Raw genomic sequence first — 18,860 nt, 5'->3', positions numbered from 1 at the left:
GTGATTAGGGTGAGACAGCCCGCCTACACCTGACTGTCCTGCCGTAGGTTTGAAGTTAGGCCTGGAGCTCTATACTTCCTCGGCGTTTCCGGCCACCGGCTGCGCGCCTCAGTAGGATGTTGCCTTGGTCTTACAGCACGACTCCTACTGGCGTTTCTCCTTGTTGCGTTGATCTCGTTTCTCACCCTCCTCAATACACCTCGCTTCTTATCCTTTCTCCGGGCACCGCCGCAAGGAAGTGCAGGCGCGGTCCCTTTACGTTCTCTCTGGTTCGCTAGGTCTCGGCCAGGATCCCACGCCTGACAAGGACCCCCCTGAGTCTCTCCCCGCAACACCCTCTGCCACAGGATGTTGCCTGTTCGATTCCCAGTCAGCTTCTCACTAACTTCCTATCTAACCCCCAGTTTTACCAGATTGTGAGGAGTGGCCTAATACATAGCGCCCTTAGCTCCCCCTGGAGGCCAGACTGTGAAGTGCATTGGTGTCTGTGATACCTGGTCAGGTGAACTCCTTCAGTGCCATCAGACGTACCATCACTCCCCTTAATGGCGGAGCATCAGTACTGCAACGACCAGGACTCTGGGGCGCTGCACTCCCCCCCGGTTAAATCCAGTACTCCTGGACTGGGAAGAAACAACAATACATGTCAGCAAAAAGACATACAATCTTTGAAATGCAATAAACAAGTAAACTTTTAACAGAGCTTCCCTTTAGGGGACGTGAGGACACTTGAACGTTGCAAACATGGTTAAATACTTTAAATAACATACTATAAATAACTTTTCTGACCCAACCGGGTATTCTACTAAGTGCAAATTTTTGAACAATAATTTAACGTCGCCTTTAAGGACGTATACGCTGAATCCACTAAAGACCTTCTTATAAAACACTATAAGGCTAATCAACTTTTCTTCATTTTCCATCTTTACATCTGCAGGACCGCCTGTCTATCTGCCCCAGGCCTGCTGCCTCTCGCTCTGTTGCAGGACCGCCCCTTTCCGCCCGGGCCTACTGCCTTTCTGCTACTATACACAGTATAGAACGTATCATCCATCTCTCAGTTCAAGATCGCTGAGCCATCTCTGTATGGCTCCTAGGAGGACTCACCGACTAACCCCATACGGGTTCACTTCCTGTCCTCATTCTCTAACACATTATTAAGCATCTCTTACAATTTAACTAGCTTTCTACATATAACTTTGACATGTAAGCATTATTCGACTTTAAGTGCTATTGGTGAACGTCCCCTTTAAGAAGGGACCAAGTCTCTCGGAGGTAGTGCAACTTCTCAATCTGCAAGTTCGTATACAGCAAGGACTCCGGTGCTGTTTCCAAGAACAGTTTCTTCGCAAAGAGTCCTTTTCTTTGTAAAACCAGTAGAGGGCACCTTTAAGAAGGTGCAAACTATTTACAAAACAGTTTGTGAATCATTCGCCGTCCATGATTCGGTAGTCTTTATAACATGGGTGAACAGGGAGCAAAAAGGAAAATAAAAGCAAAAATAAAAGCAATAGGGATCCCGGGTAAACGGAGGGATCCCTTTAAGAATAACCCTAGTCGGGTTTAAAGCAGCAAAAAGCAGGGAAACAAGCAGTTAACTATTTACATATCCATGGCATCGAGGTTTACTCTCGCTCTGGCGACCGTAGCTCCGCATAGACCTCGCTCGGCAAGGTGATCGGCGAGATCGGGGCCTTTAAGAAGTGCTCCATACCCGTGGCTCGATCCCAGGGTGTAAGGCGCCGGAGTCTGTAGGTCCCAGGGAGAGGGGGTGCCGCGACGGGGCCTATCAGCAAGTCCTCTGCTGGCGAGGCAGGGTCGTTCTTCATACCTGCTTCAGATGCGGTCCCTCCGGTGCCGATCTGCTCCGTCTCCGCTGGGGTCTGGAACGCTAGTTGCAGGGCCTTGCGCTGCAGCATTGTCATCTCCGTTTGCAGCACCTCGCTTTCCGGCAGGGCCTTGCTTTCTGGCTTCGGAGCGCTGGAACTTCTTTCTTGCTCCGGACCAGACGAGGCTGCCAACAGACGTCTGATGAGGCTCCCGATGAAGGTCTTCTTCCACCCGGCCTCAGTGCTCAGCTGCGTCCGCCGGAGTTGGTCGCCGAGTTCATCCATTCCGGCCTGCAGGAAGTCAATATCAGCAGTGGAGGCCTGGTTGCGGTGCCCCTCCGGGTAGCTGGGGGAGTCCTCTGCTCCTACCCCACGCTGCGGCTCCGGGTGGCTCGCCATGGCGTCCTCCATGTCGCTGACTTCTTCTTCCTGGTCCTTTTCCTGCTCTCTCCTTCGTGGGCGGTTTCGTTTTTGTTGTCTCCGCCCTCCATTGAGGATGAGGAGGCGGATCTCGGCTGCTGACGGACACGTCCTCAAGGGGCAGAAATAGTTAGACTGGGCGACCATTGCCTTTCACGCTCTTCAGCTTGTTTACGCCCACTTCCACACCCTTCTTCTTCTCCTGCGCTCTCCTTAGCGCTATAATGGCGGCGGTTTTGGCGGCAAATGGCAATCCACAGTCTTTGCGATAAGTCACAGTCCAAGCACAATAAGTCACAGTTCCAAGGCACACATGACCTGATTCTTCAGGCTTAAGTACATCCTGTTCGTGATGCCAAGTTGGAGCGCCCCCTGCCACAGGGCCACCGAGTCCTAAGTACCGGGTCTCCCTTCTGGCTCTGGCGATGTCACGGTGGCTAGACCCCGGCCTGTGACCCTGTTAAGGGGGATCCAGTAAAGGAATAACAGTTCGATGTGTGGGTGGTGGTGATGATGTGGTGCAGTGCCGGTCGCAGTAATTAACGAGGACACCAGGTTGCAGTCTCTTTACCTCTTTACTGAAGGCTCAGGATCCTCAGTCTGGAATACGGTTAACCGGGCGGTGAGAGTCCGGCCGGTCCAATGGCACCTCCAGAGCTCCCTTTGCAGGTGGAAATCTGTGCCTACCTTTTAGCGCTTGTGTGTTGCGGTCCTCCCCTGCGGTGCTTACGGGATAGTCCCCACAACTGTTGTGTCTGTTTCTGAAGTTCCCTCACAACTCGATCAAGATGTTCTGCTTCGTCCCCCCAGATTATATGGCTAGGACGCACCCGTATGACGGGTAGGCTCGGAGTTCTTCCGGGACCCTAGAGTCGCCCCTCTCCAAATGTTGCCCCCTATGTCTTCTTAGGTGATTAGGGTGAGACAGCCCGCCTATAACTGACTGTCCTGCCGTAGGTTTGAAGTTAGGCCTGGAGCTCTATACTTCCTCGGCGTTTCCGGCCACCGGCTGCGCGCCTCAGTAGGATGTTGCCTCGGTCTTACAGCACGACTGCTACTGGCGTTTCTCCTTGTTGCGTTGATCTCGTTTCTCACCCTCCTCAATACACCTCGCTTCTTATCCTTTCTCCGGACACCGCCGCAAGGAGGTGCAGGCGCGGTCCCTTTACGTTCTCTCTGGTTCGCTAGGTCTCGGCCAGGATCCCACGCCTGACAAGGACCCCCCTGAGTCTCTCCCCGCAACACCCTCTGCCACAGGATGTTGCCTGTTCGATTCCCAGTCAGCTTTTCACTAACTTCCTATCTAACCCCCAGTTTTACCAGATTGTGAGGAGTGGCCTAATACATAGCGCCCTTAGCTCCCCCTGGAGGCCAGACTGTGAAGTGCATTGGTGTCTGTGATACCTGGTCAGGTGAACTCCTTCAGTGCCATCAGACCTACCATCACTCCCCTTAATGGCGGAGCATCAGTACTGCAACGACCAGGACTCTGGGGCGCTGCAGATACAAATGAAAGAAAGAAAAAAAAATGGTTCTTTGCTGTGATCTGTGGTCTGGGCTTCCATTACTGGAATGCAGATCTGTCTGTTGGTATAAACAGTTGGCACCTGACAGGAAAAAGCCAACATCACTGGTCAACTTTTCCACAGTTTCTGCCTTTTTGTTTTAGCTGACCTATGACACACCTTCATCTTCGGTCATGCTTGAAATTTTTCGTCAATAGTCAGAGGAAAAGTTCTTTGTCCACAAATGACCTTTGTTTGAAATATCTTTCCCAGAATCATCATTCATCTATTGCTCGCTGCCATTGAACATGCATGGCCAGTTTGAATTATTGTGATATCCATTATGGACTAAAAGGTGAATGTCTGCGTCAGCAAAATGATTATTCAGTAGACAATCATTCCTTATCTATCTTATCACCTTGTTAATTGTCCAAAATCTCTAATGCTTATCAGTTCTAATAAAAAAAACCTTATAAAACGCACCATCATTTAATTCATACTATGGTAGCCACTGTAGGTGCAATAAGTATATTCAGATATACCGTACTGTACAAAGCATCAACTCTTCTAACTACAGTACATACAGTTTTTGAAGGAATTCAGTAGGTCAGTTGCTACAAATATCCTAGAGAACTATCCACAGATCGATGGATGAAGGCTTGCGCAAGTCTCTTTATGTAATCCCAGACAAACTTGATGGCGCTGAGACCAGGATTCTTTGGATGTCATATCATAACTTCCAGGACTCCTTGTTCTTCTTTACACTGAAGATAGCTCTTAATGACATTGGCTGTATGTTTGGTGTCATGAATCCTGCAGCAGAATAATTTTGGAGTCCATTAGATGCCCCACTGACGGTACTGTATAATGGATAAATATCTGCCAAATTTTCTCAGTATTGAGGACATCATTAATCCTGACCCAGTCCCCAGCTTCATTTAGTGGAATGCAGCCCTAAACTTAAAATAAGCTGCCACCATGCTCCACACTTGTCTGCAGACACTCATTCACTGGTCAACACAAAATAATCGTCAGCAAAGGTAATATGTCTGTTTTATGGAGTTTGATGTACTGATTCCAAAAATATGCTTAGTTTTGCTCTATCACATAAAGTTTCTGAGATATAAGTATTTTTGTTATTACGTTATTTCTGCATTTTCAATGTATGTGGTTTTTCCTATGTTATTCCCATTTCTTTGCTTGTCTTACTTGTACATTTTCTTACAGGGGCAACATCAGTAAAGGTTTTAGTGAGTTTTATGGGAAGGAGAATTGATTGTGCAGTCAACCAACGAAAGTCACATGTTATGGGGAGGAGCTGACTGTTATGAGGCGGTAAGATTTGAGTCAGTCAGAAAAGGATGGTGATGGCAGCAAGGACTGGTATGTGAGACCCTGACAGGAGACAGGCCACTACAGGAATCTGAGCCCTGACAGGTAGATAGAAGGGAAGACAGCAGACAACCGCCATTGTGAGAGGATTTTCACTACATTTCTGGGAGGGCAAGTCACCTCAGAGGGAAGAAAACAGCTCAGCCACTGAGGTGTAACTGAGTGAGGGTCTCCACAGAGGGAGAACCTGAAAGCAGCCAAAATCACACTGAGAAACTGCCTGTCTGCAAATGTTCGTCTACAAGGAAGAAGCTGACCTGTTTACCTCACAACTGTATATAGTTATCTACCAGATTACCTCCAGTAAAATCAGTTCTAAATACAAACTGTCATCTCTGGGGAAATATCTACATATAGTCATCCGGCTCATCGCATTTTTTTAAGTTTGTCACCACCATTGAACTGAACTTACTCTACTGTTTGATCTACTTTAAAGGAAAAATATGCCCCGACAGTGTATCAATCATCCGAACAGATTCTGCTATGTGTGGTTCTTTTACACCTAAAGGCCAAGTACGTTCAATCACTCATGATATTAAAAAGATGTACCAGATGTACTTTAAGTGTCCACTTGGTGATCAAGACAAAAGCTGTACCCCTCATGTGATATGCTCAAATTATTCAAATGGCCTTGGTGACTGGTTGAATATGATGAAAGTGGCTATGCCATTTGCTGTTACCATGATTTGAAGAGAACCCAAAAATCATAGTGATGACTGTTACTTTTGTTTTGTCAAACTGAAGGGCTTTTCTACAAAGAACAAGCAAGATTAATTACCCTGAACTTGAATCTGCGATTAGGCCAGTTCCACGTGATGTTACCTTGCCAGTTTCTGGTATCTCCGTTGTCTGGATTGGATGAAAATGAAGTAGAATAGGAAGACTATGGAGCTGAAGCTACTGGCGAAGACATGGAGACCTTAAGTCAAGATGAGTATGTACCTGATGGAGCAGCAGAACAGCCAGGACGCTTTACTCAACTTGAATTAAAGGGAACCTGTCACCCCCAAAATCGAAGGTGAGCTAAGCCCACCAGCATCAAGGGCTTATCTACAGCATTCGCGGTCCGGGGCCTCCCATCTTCTTATAATGATGTCCTCTTCTTGTATTCACGCTGCGGCGCAGGCGTACTTTGTCTGCCCTGTTGAGGGCAGAGCAAAGTACTGCAGTGCGCAGGTGCCGGGCCTCTCTGACCTTTCCTGGCGCCTGCGCACTGCAGTACTTTGCTCTGCCCTCAACAGGGCAGACAAAGTACACCTGAGCCGGAGCCGCAGCATGACTACAAGAAGAGGACGTCATCGTAAGAAGATGGAAGGCCCAGGACCGCGACGCCTATCGGACCAGACCGCAGCGGGACCACCCCGGGTGAGTATAATCTAACCTCTTTTTCTCATCTTTCAGGATACATCGGGGGCTTATCTACAGCATTCCAGAATGCTGTAGATAAGCCCCTGATGCTGGTGGGCTTAGCTCACCTTCAATTTTGGGGGTGACAGGTTCCCTTTAAATGATCAGAGACCTTTCATTGTCAAAAGATAAAGCTGAACTTCTTGCATCTAGATTGAAACAGAAGAATCTTCTTCATGATGATGTCAAAGTGTGTTATTACGAAAAAAACTTTAACACAATTTTTCACAGTTGACGGACCAATGGTGTACTGTAGCAATGTGAATGGCCTCTTTGAAGAACTGAGTCAAGAGTAATAGAAGTCTGAAAGCAGTGTTGCTTCACAATGGAAATATGAAACCATCAATCCCTATTGCTCACTCATGTCATCTGAAGAAAAGTTATGAAAATCTGTCAGCTGTTTTGGATGCTATACAATATAAACATCATCAATGGAATGAAGATTTGAAAGTGATTGGTCTGCTAATGGGAATGCAAGGAGGTTTCACAAAATATTGTTGCTGCTTGTGTTTATGGGACAGTAGAAATACTGTAGAGCATTATGTTTGTCATGATTGGGGACAGAGAAACATCTATGCTCCAGGTAGAGACAATGTTCAGCATAATCCTTTAGTTGCTCCAACAAAAATCTTTCTTCCTCCACTACATATAAAGTTGGGATTGATTAAAAACTTTGTGAAAGCCATGGGAAAGACATATTCACAAGGGTTCCAGTACATTTCACAGAAATTCTGCATTTCACCAGCAAAACTAAAGGAATGGGGTGTTTGAAGGAACTCTAAATGATAAGGAATTGAGATCTTGGAAAAGCTTCAAGTGGATCTGTGAAAACTTCTTAGGAAAACAAAAATCTCCAGAATACGAGTATATTGAAGGTGTTGAGGAACTGCTAAATGCATACCAGTGTCTTGGATGTCGCATGTCTCCGAAAATGCACTTTTTGCATTCACATTTAGATTTCTTCCCTCAAAATCTTTGGGATGTAAGCGATGAACAAGGCGAGCGGGTTCACCAGGACATTAAAGTAATGGAACATCGCTACCAGGGTTTTTGGAATGACTCAATGATGGCAGATCACAGTTGGATGTTATATAGGGACAACCCTGAAAAATCGTATCAACAACAGTCTAATGTATTAAGCACTTTTAATTTATGCTCATACACTATGTTCCAAATTATTATGCAAATGACATTTTTCTCTGATTTTTCTAAATGGTTGGTGCAAATGACAGTAAGTCTAATAAAAGTAATCACCCGTTAGATTATACATTGAATTTTATTGAATAAACCTCCCAATGATAACAGTATAATCTCCAAAATGAATAAAAACTTAAAATGCACTGTTCCAAATTATTAGGCACAGTAGAATTTCTAGACATTTGATATGTTTTAGGCCGGGGTCACACATGCGAGTTTTACGGACGTAAGAGCGCAGAAACTACGTCCGTAAAACTCGCATTACATACGGCACAATTATTCTCAATGGGGCTGCTCCTATTAGCCGTATATTACGGTTCAGTATTATACGGCTTTCTACGGCCGTACAAAATCGCAGCATGCTGCGTTTGTCAGCGTATTGCGCAAATAATACGCCAATGAAAGTCTATGGGGGCGAGAAAAATACGGATTCCACACGGACCTGCAGTGTGACTTGCGAGAAATACGCAGCGGTGTTAGTGAAAAGTCGGTAATTCAATTGCCGGCTTTTCATTTCTCCTGCACAAACCCGACATGATATGAGACATGGTTTACATACAGTAAACCATCTCATATCCCCATTTTTTTTGCATATTCCACACTACTAATGTTAGTAGTGTGTATGTGCAAAATTTGGGTGCTGTAGCTGCTAAAATAAAGGGTTAAATGGCGGAAAAAATTGGCGTGGGCTCCCGCGCAATTTTCTCCGCCAGAGTGGTAAAGCCAGTGACTGAGGGCAGATATTAATAGCCAGGAGAGGGTCCATGGTTATTGGCCCCCCCCGGCTAAAAACATCTGCCCCCAGCCACCCCAGAAAACGCACATCTGGAAGATGCGCCTATTCTGGCACTTGGCCACTCTCTTCCCACTCCCGTGTAGCGGTGGGATATGGGGTAATGAAGGGTTAATGCCACCTTGCTATTGGAAGGTGACATTAAGCCAGATTAATAATGGAGAGGCGTCAATTATGTCACCTATCCATTATTAATCCAATTGTAGGAAAGGGTTAAAAAACACACACACACACGATTAAAAAGGATTTTAATGAAATAAACACAGCGGTTGTTGTAATAATTTATTGTTCTCGCAATCCATTTGCAAACCCTCGCTTGGCAAAATAATAAACGCACAATATACATACCTTCTGATGTCAGATCACGTCCCACGATGTAATCCATCTGGAGGGGTTAACTAATATTACAGGCAGGAGCCCTGCTAAATGCAGCGGTGCTCGTGTCTGTAATCCCCCGGCGAATGAATGAAATGTAGGTCATTGACCTACATTTCCTTCAGTCGCGGTGATGCGCCCCCTGGTGGATGTCCTCATATGACCTGGAGCGTGGGAAAAAGTTCCCAGGCTGCAGTTCATGAGAACATCCACCAGAGGGCGCATCACCGCGACTCAATGTAAGTACAGATCCAGCTTTCCTTTCAGCACCCGGGGATTACAGGCACGAGCGAGTGGTTTATCGCAGCTCGTGCCTGTAATATTAGTTAACCCCTTCAGATGGATTACTTCGTGGGACGTGATCGGACATCAGAAGGTATGTATCTTGTGCGTTTATTATTTTGCCAAGCGAGGGCCTGGAAATGGATTGCGAGAACAATAAATTATTACAACAACCGCTGTGTTTATTTCATTAAAATCCTTTTTAATAATGTGTGTTTGTGTTTTTTAACCCTTTCCAACAATTGGATTAATAATGGATAGGTGTCATAATTGACGCCTCTCCATTATTAATCTGGCTTAATGTCACCTTCCAATAGCAAGGTGGCATTAACCCTTCATTACCCCATATCCCACCGCTACACGGGAGTGGGAAGAGAGAGGCCAAGTGCCAGAATAGGCGCATCTTCCAGATGTGCCTTTTCTGGGGTGGCTGGGGGCAGATGTTTTTAGCCACGGGGGGGCCAATAACCGTGGACCCTCTCCTGGCTATTAATATCTGCCCTCAGTCACTGGCTTTACCACTCTGGCGGAGAAAATTGCGCGGGAGCCCACGCCAATTTTTTCCGCCATTTAACCCTTTATTTCAGCAGCTACAGCGCTGAAATTTTGCACATACACACTACTAACATTAGTAGTGTGGAATATGCAAAAAAAAGGGGATATGAGATGGTTTACTGTGTGTAAACCATGTCTCATATCCTGTCGGGTTTGTGCAGGAGAAATGAAAAGCCGGCAATTGAATTACCGGCTGTTCACAGATATCGCGCTGAATGAAATCTAAATACAGAATATATATATATGTGTCTCAATGACATATATATATATATATATATATATATATATACTGTATATATGTTTTAAAGAACATTTGAGCACATAAATCCATTAGATGTCGGTTTTGCAAGCCTGCGCGAAAATCTCGCAGTACGGATGCCATACGGATTACATACGGAGGATGCCATGCGCAAAATACGCTGACACACCCTGACTACGGATCAATATTTTGGGAACATTTCTCCGTATTACGGCCGTAGTACGGACGTATAATACGTGGCGTATTGTCTTACGCCAAGTGTGACTCCAGCCTCAAAGAACTGAAAATGCTCATTTGTGGAATTTGCAGCATTAGGAGGTCACATTCACTGAACAATAAGCTATTTAACTCCAAAACATCCTAACAGGCCAAGTTACATGTTACCATGGGAACCCGTCTTTGATATCACCTTCACAATTCCTGCATCCATTGAATTTCTGCTTGTATTTCTTTGTATGAAGTCAAAATAGCCTCCCAGAGCTGCTGTTTTGATGTGAACTGCCTCCCACCCTCATAGATCTTTTGCTTGATGATACTCCAAAGGTTCTCTATAGTGTTGAGGTCAGGGGAAGATGGTGGCCACACCATGAGTTTGTCTCCTTTTATGCCCATAGTAGCCAATGACTCAGATGTATTCTTTGCAGCATGAGATGGTGCATTGTCATGCATGAAGATGATTTTGCTCCTGAAGGCACATTTCTGCTTTTTATACCATGGAGGAAAGTTGTCAGTCAGAAACTCTATATAGTTTGCAGAGGTCATTTTCACACCTTCAGGAACCTTAAAGGGCCCTACCAGCTGTTTCTCCATGATTCCGGCCCAAAACATGACTCCTTCACCTCCTTGCTGTTGTTGCAGCCTTGTTGGGACATGGTGGTCATACACCAACCATCCACTACTCCATCCATTTGGACCATCCAGGGTTGCTCAACACTTATCAGTAAACAAGAATGTTTGGAAATTAGTCTTCATGTATGTGTGGGTCCAATGCAACGATTTCTGCTTGTGAACACTGTTTAAGGGTGGCTGAATAGTAGATTGAAGCACCACAGCAAGCCTTTGAAGGAGCCTACACCTTTAGGTTCGAGGGACTCCAGAGGCACCAGCAGCTTCAAATATCTGTTTGCTGCTTTGTAATGGCTTTTTAGCAGCTGCTGCTCTCTTAATCCGATGAACTTGCCTGGCAGAAATCTTCCTCATTATGCCTTTATCAGCACAAACACATCTGTGCTCAGATACAGCCACAAATCTCTTAACAGTACGATGATCACGCTTAAGTTTTGGGGAAATTTCTAATGTTTTCATCCCTTCACCAAGGCACTGCACTATTTGATGCTTTTCAGCAGCAGAGAGATCCTTTTTCTTTCCCATGTTACTTGAAAACTGTGACCTGCTTAATAATGTGGAACATCATTTTTAAGTAGTTTTCTTTTAATTAGAATCACCTGGAAAACTAACTATCCCATGTGTTTAAGATTGATTTCAGTGATCCATTGAGCCCTGAGACACAATACCATCCACGAGTTTATTTGAAAAACAAAACAATTAAATCTTTATCACACTTAAATCCAATTTGCATAATAATTTGGAACACAGTGTATTTAGGTTTCTATTTTGCTCGTGAAATTATTTTGGTTCAATAAAAACTGTCTTGTAAGGTGAAGCATTTTTTTCTGATATGTAGATTTTTCTTAATGTCGCCAGTATATTTCCTATACCTTATAATAATGATGCTGCTCCATTGAAACGATACGTGCTACAGAAAAACTATATACTGTACATTTTTTAAATCAGGACAAAAAGATAATTTAGAAAAGTACAAAGTCACCTGCAATGATTACAAAAAATATTTATTTTGTAGACCTTTGATTATTGTACCATTCTCCAGCCCTAAGGAACCAAACTGCCTTCTGTTATTGCCATAAATCAAAAGAACCTGGTGCCATTTTTATGCCCTACAGTTCTTGTGTTTTCGTGCATAGTTGTGCCATTTCATCTTCATGTGGAAGGTATTGCATTTTGGATACAATTTGAAACGCTGGTGCTGGTGGACCCACTGCACCATTGGCTGGGCTTACCCTGGAGGGGTGTGACTAAATGTCTACCTGGTCTTCAGTAGCTCCTCTGATGATGAGGATGTTGCAAAATAGCCACCAAGTGCTACTCCAGAGCATTGTCCAGACCTGCAGTAGGTGACCCATTGGTCACAGCAGGTATGCGAGGTACAGAGGAGCAAGACAAGCGTAGCTAGACAGTGCGGAGTTGGGGCAGGCAGTACATTTTCTGGATACCTAGCCAAGGTCAGGAATAGAGAGAACAGACAGGACGAGAAGACAACATGGGTCAGTAATGAGAGGGATAAACAACAAAGCACCTTGACTGGAACTAGATACTAACAGCAAAGTGGAACTTAAGCTCAGACAAAAGTGACGAGGGAGGAGCTGGCTGACTAAGCACCTGCTGGTTGGTGATTGGCTGGGGAAATTCAAACCCTGCAGGATACAGCAGGGTTAAATTCCTGCAGGATCTGGCTGCATCCACCAGTCAATAGTCAAGATTATTATTATTAATAATTTTTTATATAGCACAATTGATTTTATGGTGCTGTACATGAGAAGGAGTTACATCAAAACACAAAAATAACTTACAGTAGAAAAACTTAACAATGGTAGACTGGTACAGAGGGAAGAAGACCCTGCCCTTGCGGGCTTATATTCTACAGGATGATGGGAAAGTAGACAGTAAGTAGGGGGTTGCACCAGGGCTGTGGAGTCGGTAAGCCAAACCTCCGACTCCAACTCATACTCCTCAATTCCCATGACACCGACTCCACGACTCCGACTCCCTCATACATGGCTCATGTTTAAGTTTAAGTGATAAATTTACTGTAGTAAAATGGTAACATCTGGCTTTTAATCTTTATTATGATACAATAATCAAGCCATTTAGATAGAACATAAAATATATTTATTGGAATACAACTTTAGAACAAAAAAACTTTGCATATTTACAATTTATTATACACTCTGCAGTAAGTGGAAAAAAGTTTTCAACAAAAACATATTGAATAGCATTTGTGATGTCTATGAATTTGTTCTGAGAAATAGTATCGCCTCCATCAGATCCTCCTTTATAGATGACCTCAAATCTGACCTAATTATTTTAAGGCTAGAGAACAACCTCTCTATAGTAACTTGGGTTGGTGGCAAAGCAGTAACCACATGGGCAACATCTCTTAACAATTTCAGGGTATAAAGGAATTGCCTTGTGCACAGTCAATTTTGATGAATGGTAAATAATAACGGATCACCACGCAATAACTGTGATAGATTGAATCGTGTATACTCACACAATAGACGAGTCTGTATGGAGCATGCTCAGAGATGAATGTAATTGTTCATCCGTTTGGATAGTAAGGCTGATGAAATTAGTGGTGAAAAAATCATAATAGAATAAATAAATGTATTGTTTAAAAAAAAAAAAAATATATATATATATATATATATATATATATAAATGTAATTGAACTATCTACTGATTAAGGAAGCAATATACTCACTGGTGCATGTAGGACTCCATGAAAAAGGGAGATAGCGCTAAAATAAAGTGCTGAGTGCTGATTTGACAGGATGGTTGGACCTGCTGGCTAATGCGTTGGTCAATTAAGCAGCTGGGTGTGCGGTATGAGCAGGAGTAGCAAGACAGGGGTAAATGAGTGGTAATGGCTCAATCAATGAAGACACTGGAGGTGTGCACTAAATAAATGGTTTTAACAGTTATCATTGGTCCCGTCTGAGGCTAAATGCTAGATACGAGATATGGGGCACTTACTAGTGAAGCCCAGTGATCAGATGAATAGACATCTCGTCTATTGTGTGAGTATACACGATTCAATCTATCTCAGTTATTGATCCGTTATTATTTACCTAAACCAGTATTTCTACAGGAGCTGGCACAAAGCCTGTTATTTTCACCAGCTGCATCTCAGATTAATTGCACTTCCTTTCTCGAGTAGGCAAGCGCCAGTGTGTATATCTATCTATTTAGCAATTTTGATGAATGGTTGAACTCTTCTACTTCTTTGAGATCAAGTGAAAAATTTTGCTGAAATATGATCAGTCTGTTTTCTATGGGAGTGGAATCTTTTTCCCTGCTCCATGTCATCCAAATACTTGTCGAAATCAAACTCCTCATCTGATGAGGATGAAGGAACGGCAGCAGCAGTACTGGCAGGACCCGAGTCCTCTTGCTCTTAGCCGTCCTGTAGCCCACTCATCCTAACTGCTACATCAATCAAAGCTTCTTTTCCTTTAGTAAGCTGTTGATCATCTAGCAATATACAATGCCTCGGGTCCACATAAACAGCTGCCAGAAGAATTTTATTTTCTAGTAGCAGTGTCTCTCTCCATTTCATTGAAGCAGCAATGCCATCTGCGATTAAACCTCCTCTTTGGGACAGGCAAAACAACAAGTTCTTCCACTCCTTTATAAAAATGCCAGGAGTTAAATCCTCAGCTTGTAACTTTTTGGTCACTGTAAATGGGTGATGAAGCAATTCCTTCAATTCAGCCACCTGTGTCCATTTACCTTCATGTAGTGTTACCTGAGGGTTGGCCATATCTACAAGGAATGGTTTCAGCTCCAGCAATCGCTCAATCATTAAATAGGTGCTGCCCCACTGAGTGGCTTGATCCACAACTGCCCTTTTTCCAACATGTCTCTTCAAGCTGGAATAAATTTTAGGGGTTCTGGCAGCAATAACCAATTTCCTCACTTTGCTAATCAGAGTTCCAGCGTGTCCCTCTTGCAGACTATCTCTTATTGCCAGCTGCAGCGTGTGCACAACACAGCGCATGTGATGATTAGGAAAGAGGTGTGAAGCAGCTTCAACAAGATCATCTACTTGTAAAGAATCATTTTGCTGTTCTAATGTAGTAATATCTATGCTGAATCACATTCCAGAACACACACACACGCAAATATATATGTCCACATCGATCCTGTTACTGTATTTCCGAATTTGAGATGTTAGAAAACATTTTTTTCCATTTATATTCTATGTATAGTGTATATAAGTCATCATAGCAGCTAATTTCTCCAAACATGAGCTAAGAGGAAAAACAAACTAAAACATCAAGCATACAGAGACAACATATACTGGACTATTGATTTATGCACAGTTTATTGAAAGTTTAGATATGCTTTAGGAAGTACCGTACTTACCTTCTTTAATCCTGCTTTCCTGTTCACTCCAGAAATTCTGAGATGAATGTAGGCTTTCCTTCCCTGTATGTTTATTTTTCCCCTTATCTGTAGAGGAGGAGCTTCACTACTTATCATGAACATAAACTGCCGCACAGATTCATCTCAGCTAAAGGTCTAGACCTTAGATCAGTAATAGGACAGACATTTATATGAAATTTCATAACTTTCCCAAATTCTTATGAAAAAAATATTCCCCACAAACTGCATTGAACTACTGTACCCAATTTATTTTATATTTTAGGAGTCGGTCCATTTTATAAATGGGCTCCAGCTCCATGACTCCGACTCCACAGCCCTGGGTTGCAGTAGCTCCGGTGGTGTTGAGATGGCAGCGTGGTCATTGCAGGCTGTAGGCTTTCTTGAAATGGGTTTTCAGGTTCCGTCTGAAGGATCCGAATGTAGAGGATAATCGGACGTGTTGGCACAGAATTCCAGGGGATGGGGGATATTTGGGAGAAGTCTTGGAGGTGATTGGGTGAGGAGCAAATAAGTGTGGAGGAGAAAAGGAGGTCTTGGGAGGAGCGGAGATTACGTGAGGGAAGATATTGAGAGATTCGTTTGGAGATATACAGAGGAGAAAGGTTATGGATGGCTTTGTAGGTCAGTGTTAGTAGTTTGAACTGCATATGCTAGGAAATTGTGAGTCAGTGAAGGGATTTGCAAAGGAGGAAAGCAAGAGTGGTGATGAGACATTAGAGATACTCTCATAGCCGAAAGTATTGACACCCTTGAAATTGTTCCAGAAAATGAAGTATTTCTCCTAGAAAATTATTTAATTAAATACACGTGTATAAAAAATGTGTAATTGCAATAATTTCTGGGAGAAATACTTTATTTTCTGGGATAATTTCAAGGATATCAACACTTTCGAACATTACTGTATGTAGTAGAGTTTGAAATGCTGCATGGACTCGCACTGTGGCCAGACATGATGAAACAGAGCATCGAACACAGTGAGTAGCACAGTGGTGGGAACGCATACAAGTTCCAGCCGTAACACAATTCTTCCATGAAAACCACTTGTGGCTAGACTTCTCCGAACAGTAGATGGGTGTAGCTGTGTCCCACTGGTTGCTATCAGTTGTGAGCTGATGGCACTGCTGGACATCTGAGTTTGTATGTGGATTTGTATTTGGAAGTATGCATGATGTGCATGCTTCACTAAGTTTCCTTGGCCGTCTACTGCATCTACAGTCCTCAAATATGCACATTTCTTGGTGTCCTCAATGCTGAGAAATACAAGGAGATACTTAGACATGCAGTGCTATTAGGGAGGTGTCTAATTGGCAGTCCATTTGTTCTGCAGCAGGACAACAACACCAAACATATATCCAATATCAATTGGAATAATTTTCAGTGTAAAGGAGAATAAGAAGTCCTGGATGCGATTATAGAGCCCTGATCTCAACATAATTGAGCCTCTCTGGGATCACATGAAGAGACAGATGGATGTTTTCAGATCTGCGTCCACAGTAGATCTGTAGTTACTTCTCCAAGATGTTTGGAACAACCTCACTGCCAAGTTTCTTTAAAAACTGTATGCAAGTGTACTTAGGAGAATGTTTTGAAGGCAAAGGATGGGCATACCAAATATTGATTTGATTTATATTTCTCTTTTGTTTATTCAAACGGTATTTTGCCTATTGCTAAAAAATAAACTATTAACACTTATATTTTTACAAATTTTTTACATTGCAGCATTTTTTCCCTCTTGCTTAAAACTTTTGCACAGTGATGTACATCGACACAAGTTGAGCTTAAATCTGAGCATATGTGTGACACAGATGTGTTTGATGCGCTACTGACTATATCGTACACATTCTTTTACTTTATTAGTAACGCTCCTAATATTCCCATTAGGTAGTAGGGGCATATATGTGTATGTTATTGGATGTTGTATTCTACAATTAGGAGGCTGTAATTTGTTATTCCAGGATAAATATTTGCAGCTACTGTAGACTTATTAGTGTATGGACATTACTTACAAAAGGGGAAATTATGGCGCAAGGCGTGTTAGTTACATAAGCATTCTGCTCTGAACTTATTTATACAGCTTGTACTTTATTCTTACAAAGGGAGGAATAAGTGGCAAAAACTACATGACCAAATTGCCAAGGCTTTGAAGTTTCTTGAGTTTGTGAGGATTGGGGCTGTGTTTTTGTTCTGCTGTCGAATCTGTAACAAGCGAATAATTGCTCTTTCCAGCTGGTAATGTCCCATGCCAGACACATCTGTGTTAGCACTCAGATGTGTTCCCGTTCAGCCTTATACATCTCCCTCATACATTCTTCTGCGCATACACAAACACACACATGCTTAAAGGCTCCCAGCGATACAAACACACATTTTATGTGCGAGGCGCTTGTCCCCCCAGGTATGGACAAGAAGGAAACATGACTATGATTGATGTGTTGAATAGTTCACAATCTCTTGAGATTGCAAGAATCCCAGGCACTTTGCAAAAGATGATTTCACCATCTTCTTCGCATTACACATGTTTTCGACAAGCTCCTCTAAGATCTAAGTCTTGATGAGCGTAGAAATTTGACTAAATATAAAACATAACTATTAATTTTGCAAGATGGTCTGAAAGTTAGATTGGATTAGAAATATCAAATTCATATCGTTTTACACAGTACAAATGAATGTTTTTCTTCATCCCTCCAGGACACTTTTTAACATTTTTGGAACCTGTAAACAACATAACCATTGTCCAGGGTCAAGCAGCTACCCTTCATTGCAAAGTGGCAGGAAATCCACTACCAAATGTCAAGTGGCTGAAGAATGATGCTCCAGTGGTGCAGGAACCCAAGAGAATCACCATAAGAAAAACAGATTATGGTTCACGGCTAAGGATACAAGACCTTGACACTACAGACACGGGCTACTATCAGTGCGTCGCCACCAATGGTATCAAGACTATTGCTGCAACTGGTGTTCTCTTTGTGAGGCTTGGTAAGTTGGAGATATGCGTTTTGGCTTGTAATACATGTGCGGAAAAACTTGTAGAAAAATATGGAAATTACCAATTAACGAGTAGAGAATAATAAGGGAATCTGTTACCAGATTTTTACTACACCATCTGATGGCAGCATGATATAGGGATAGAGATCCTGATTCCAGCAGTGTACTACTTCCTTTGCTGCTTTCCGTATTTGATAAAATGACAGATTTATCAGCGTTAGATCTACCAGTTGTCAGAATACTGAGCTCTGTATAACCTCGCCCATACCCCTGATTAGCAGCTTTTGTGTACACTGTGCATAGGCAGAAAGCCAAGAATCAGTGGTTGAGGCAGGGTTATACAGAGCTCATGAATATGGAGGGCTGCATGGCAGCAGATTTACTAGTCCTTCAGTGATAATCTCCTGTTCATAAAACAATGATTTTAACAAAATTACAGGAAGCAGCCCAATAAGTGACAAATCACTAGAATCTGGGTCTCTGCCCATACATGATGTTGTTCTCAGATTAGATGCCAAATACCTGATTACATATTCATTTTAATGAGTGAATTTTGTTTTGCTTAAAGCATAGATATGACTTTTATTGCATAGTGTTGCGTTTTGGCTTATAATGTA

At 43.0% G+C, this 18,860-nt stretch overlaps 2 protein-coding genes across 3 annotated transcripts in view; one reads left to right on the top strand and one right to left on the bottom strand.

Moving 5' to 3' along the window:
• Positions 1 to 18,860, top strand: part of ROR2 (receptor tyrosine kinase like orphan receptor 2) — a 241,288-nt gene that overhangs the window by 182,217 nt on the left and 40,211 nt on the right. Inside the window, exon 3 of the mRNA XM_077299925.1 lies at positions 17,947 to 18,234. Within this exon, the coding sequence (XP_077156040.1) occupies positions 17,947 to 18,234 (288 nt within the window). The remainder of the gene's footprint in view (positions 1 to 17,946; positions 18,235 to 18,860) is intronic.
• The window catches only part of LOC143818798 (histone-lysine N-methyltransferase SETMAR-like), an 83,407-nt gene that overhangs the window by 51,801 nt on the left and 12,746 nt on the right, over positions 1 to 18,860 (bottom strand). The gene's annotated exons all lie outside the window — the stretch shown is intronic.

This window comes from Ranitomeya variabilis, chromosome 1 (genome assembly GCF_051348905.1).
Source record: "Ranitomeya variabilis isolate aRanVar5 chromosome 1, aRanVar5.hap1, whole genome shotgun sequence".
NCBI classification, from domain to species: Eukaryota; Metazoa; Chordata; class Amphibia; order Anura; family Dendrobatidae; genus Ranitomeya; species Ranitomeya variabilis.
The sequence above is the reverse complement of the archived record's forward strand: the minus strand, read 5'-3'. Positions and strand labels throughout refer to the sequence as shown.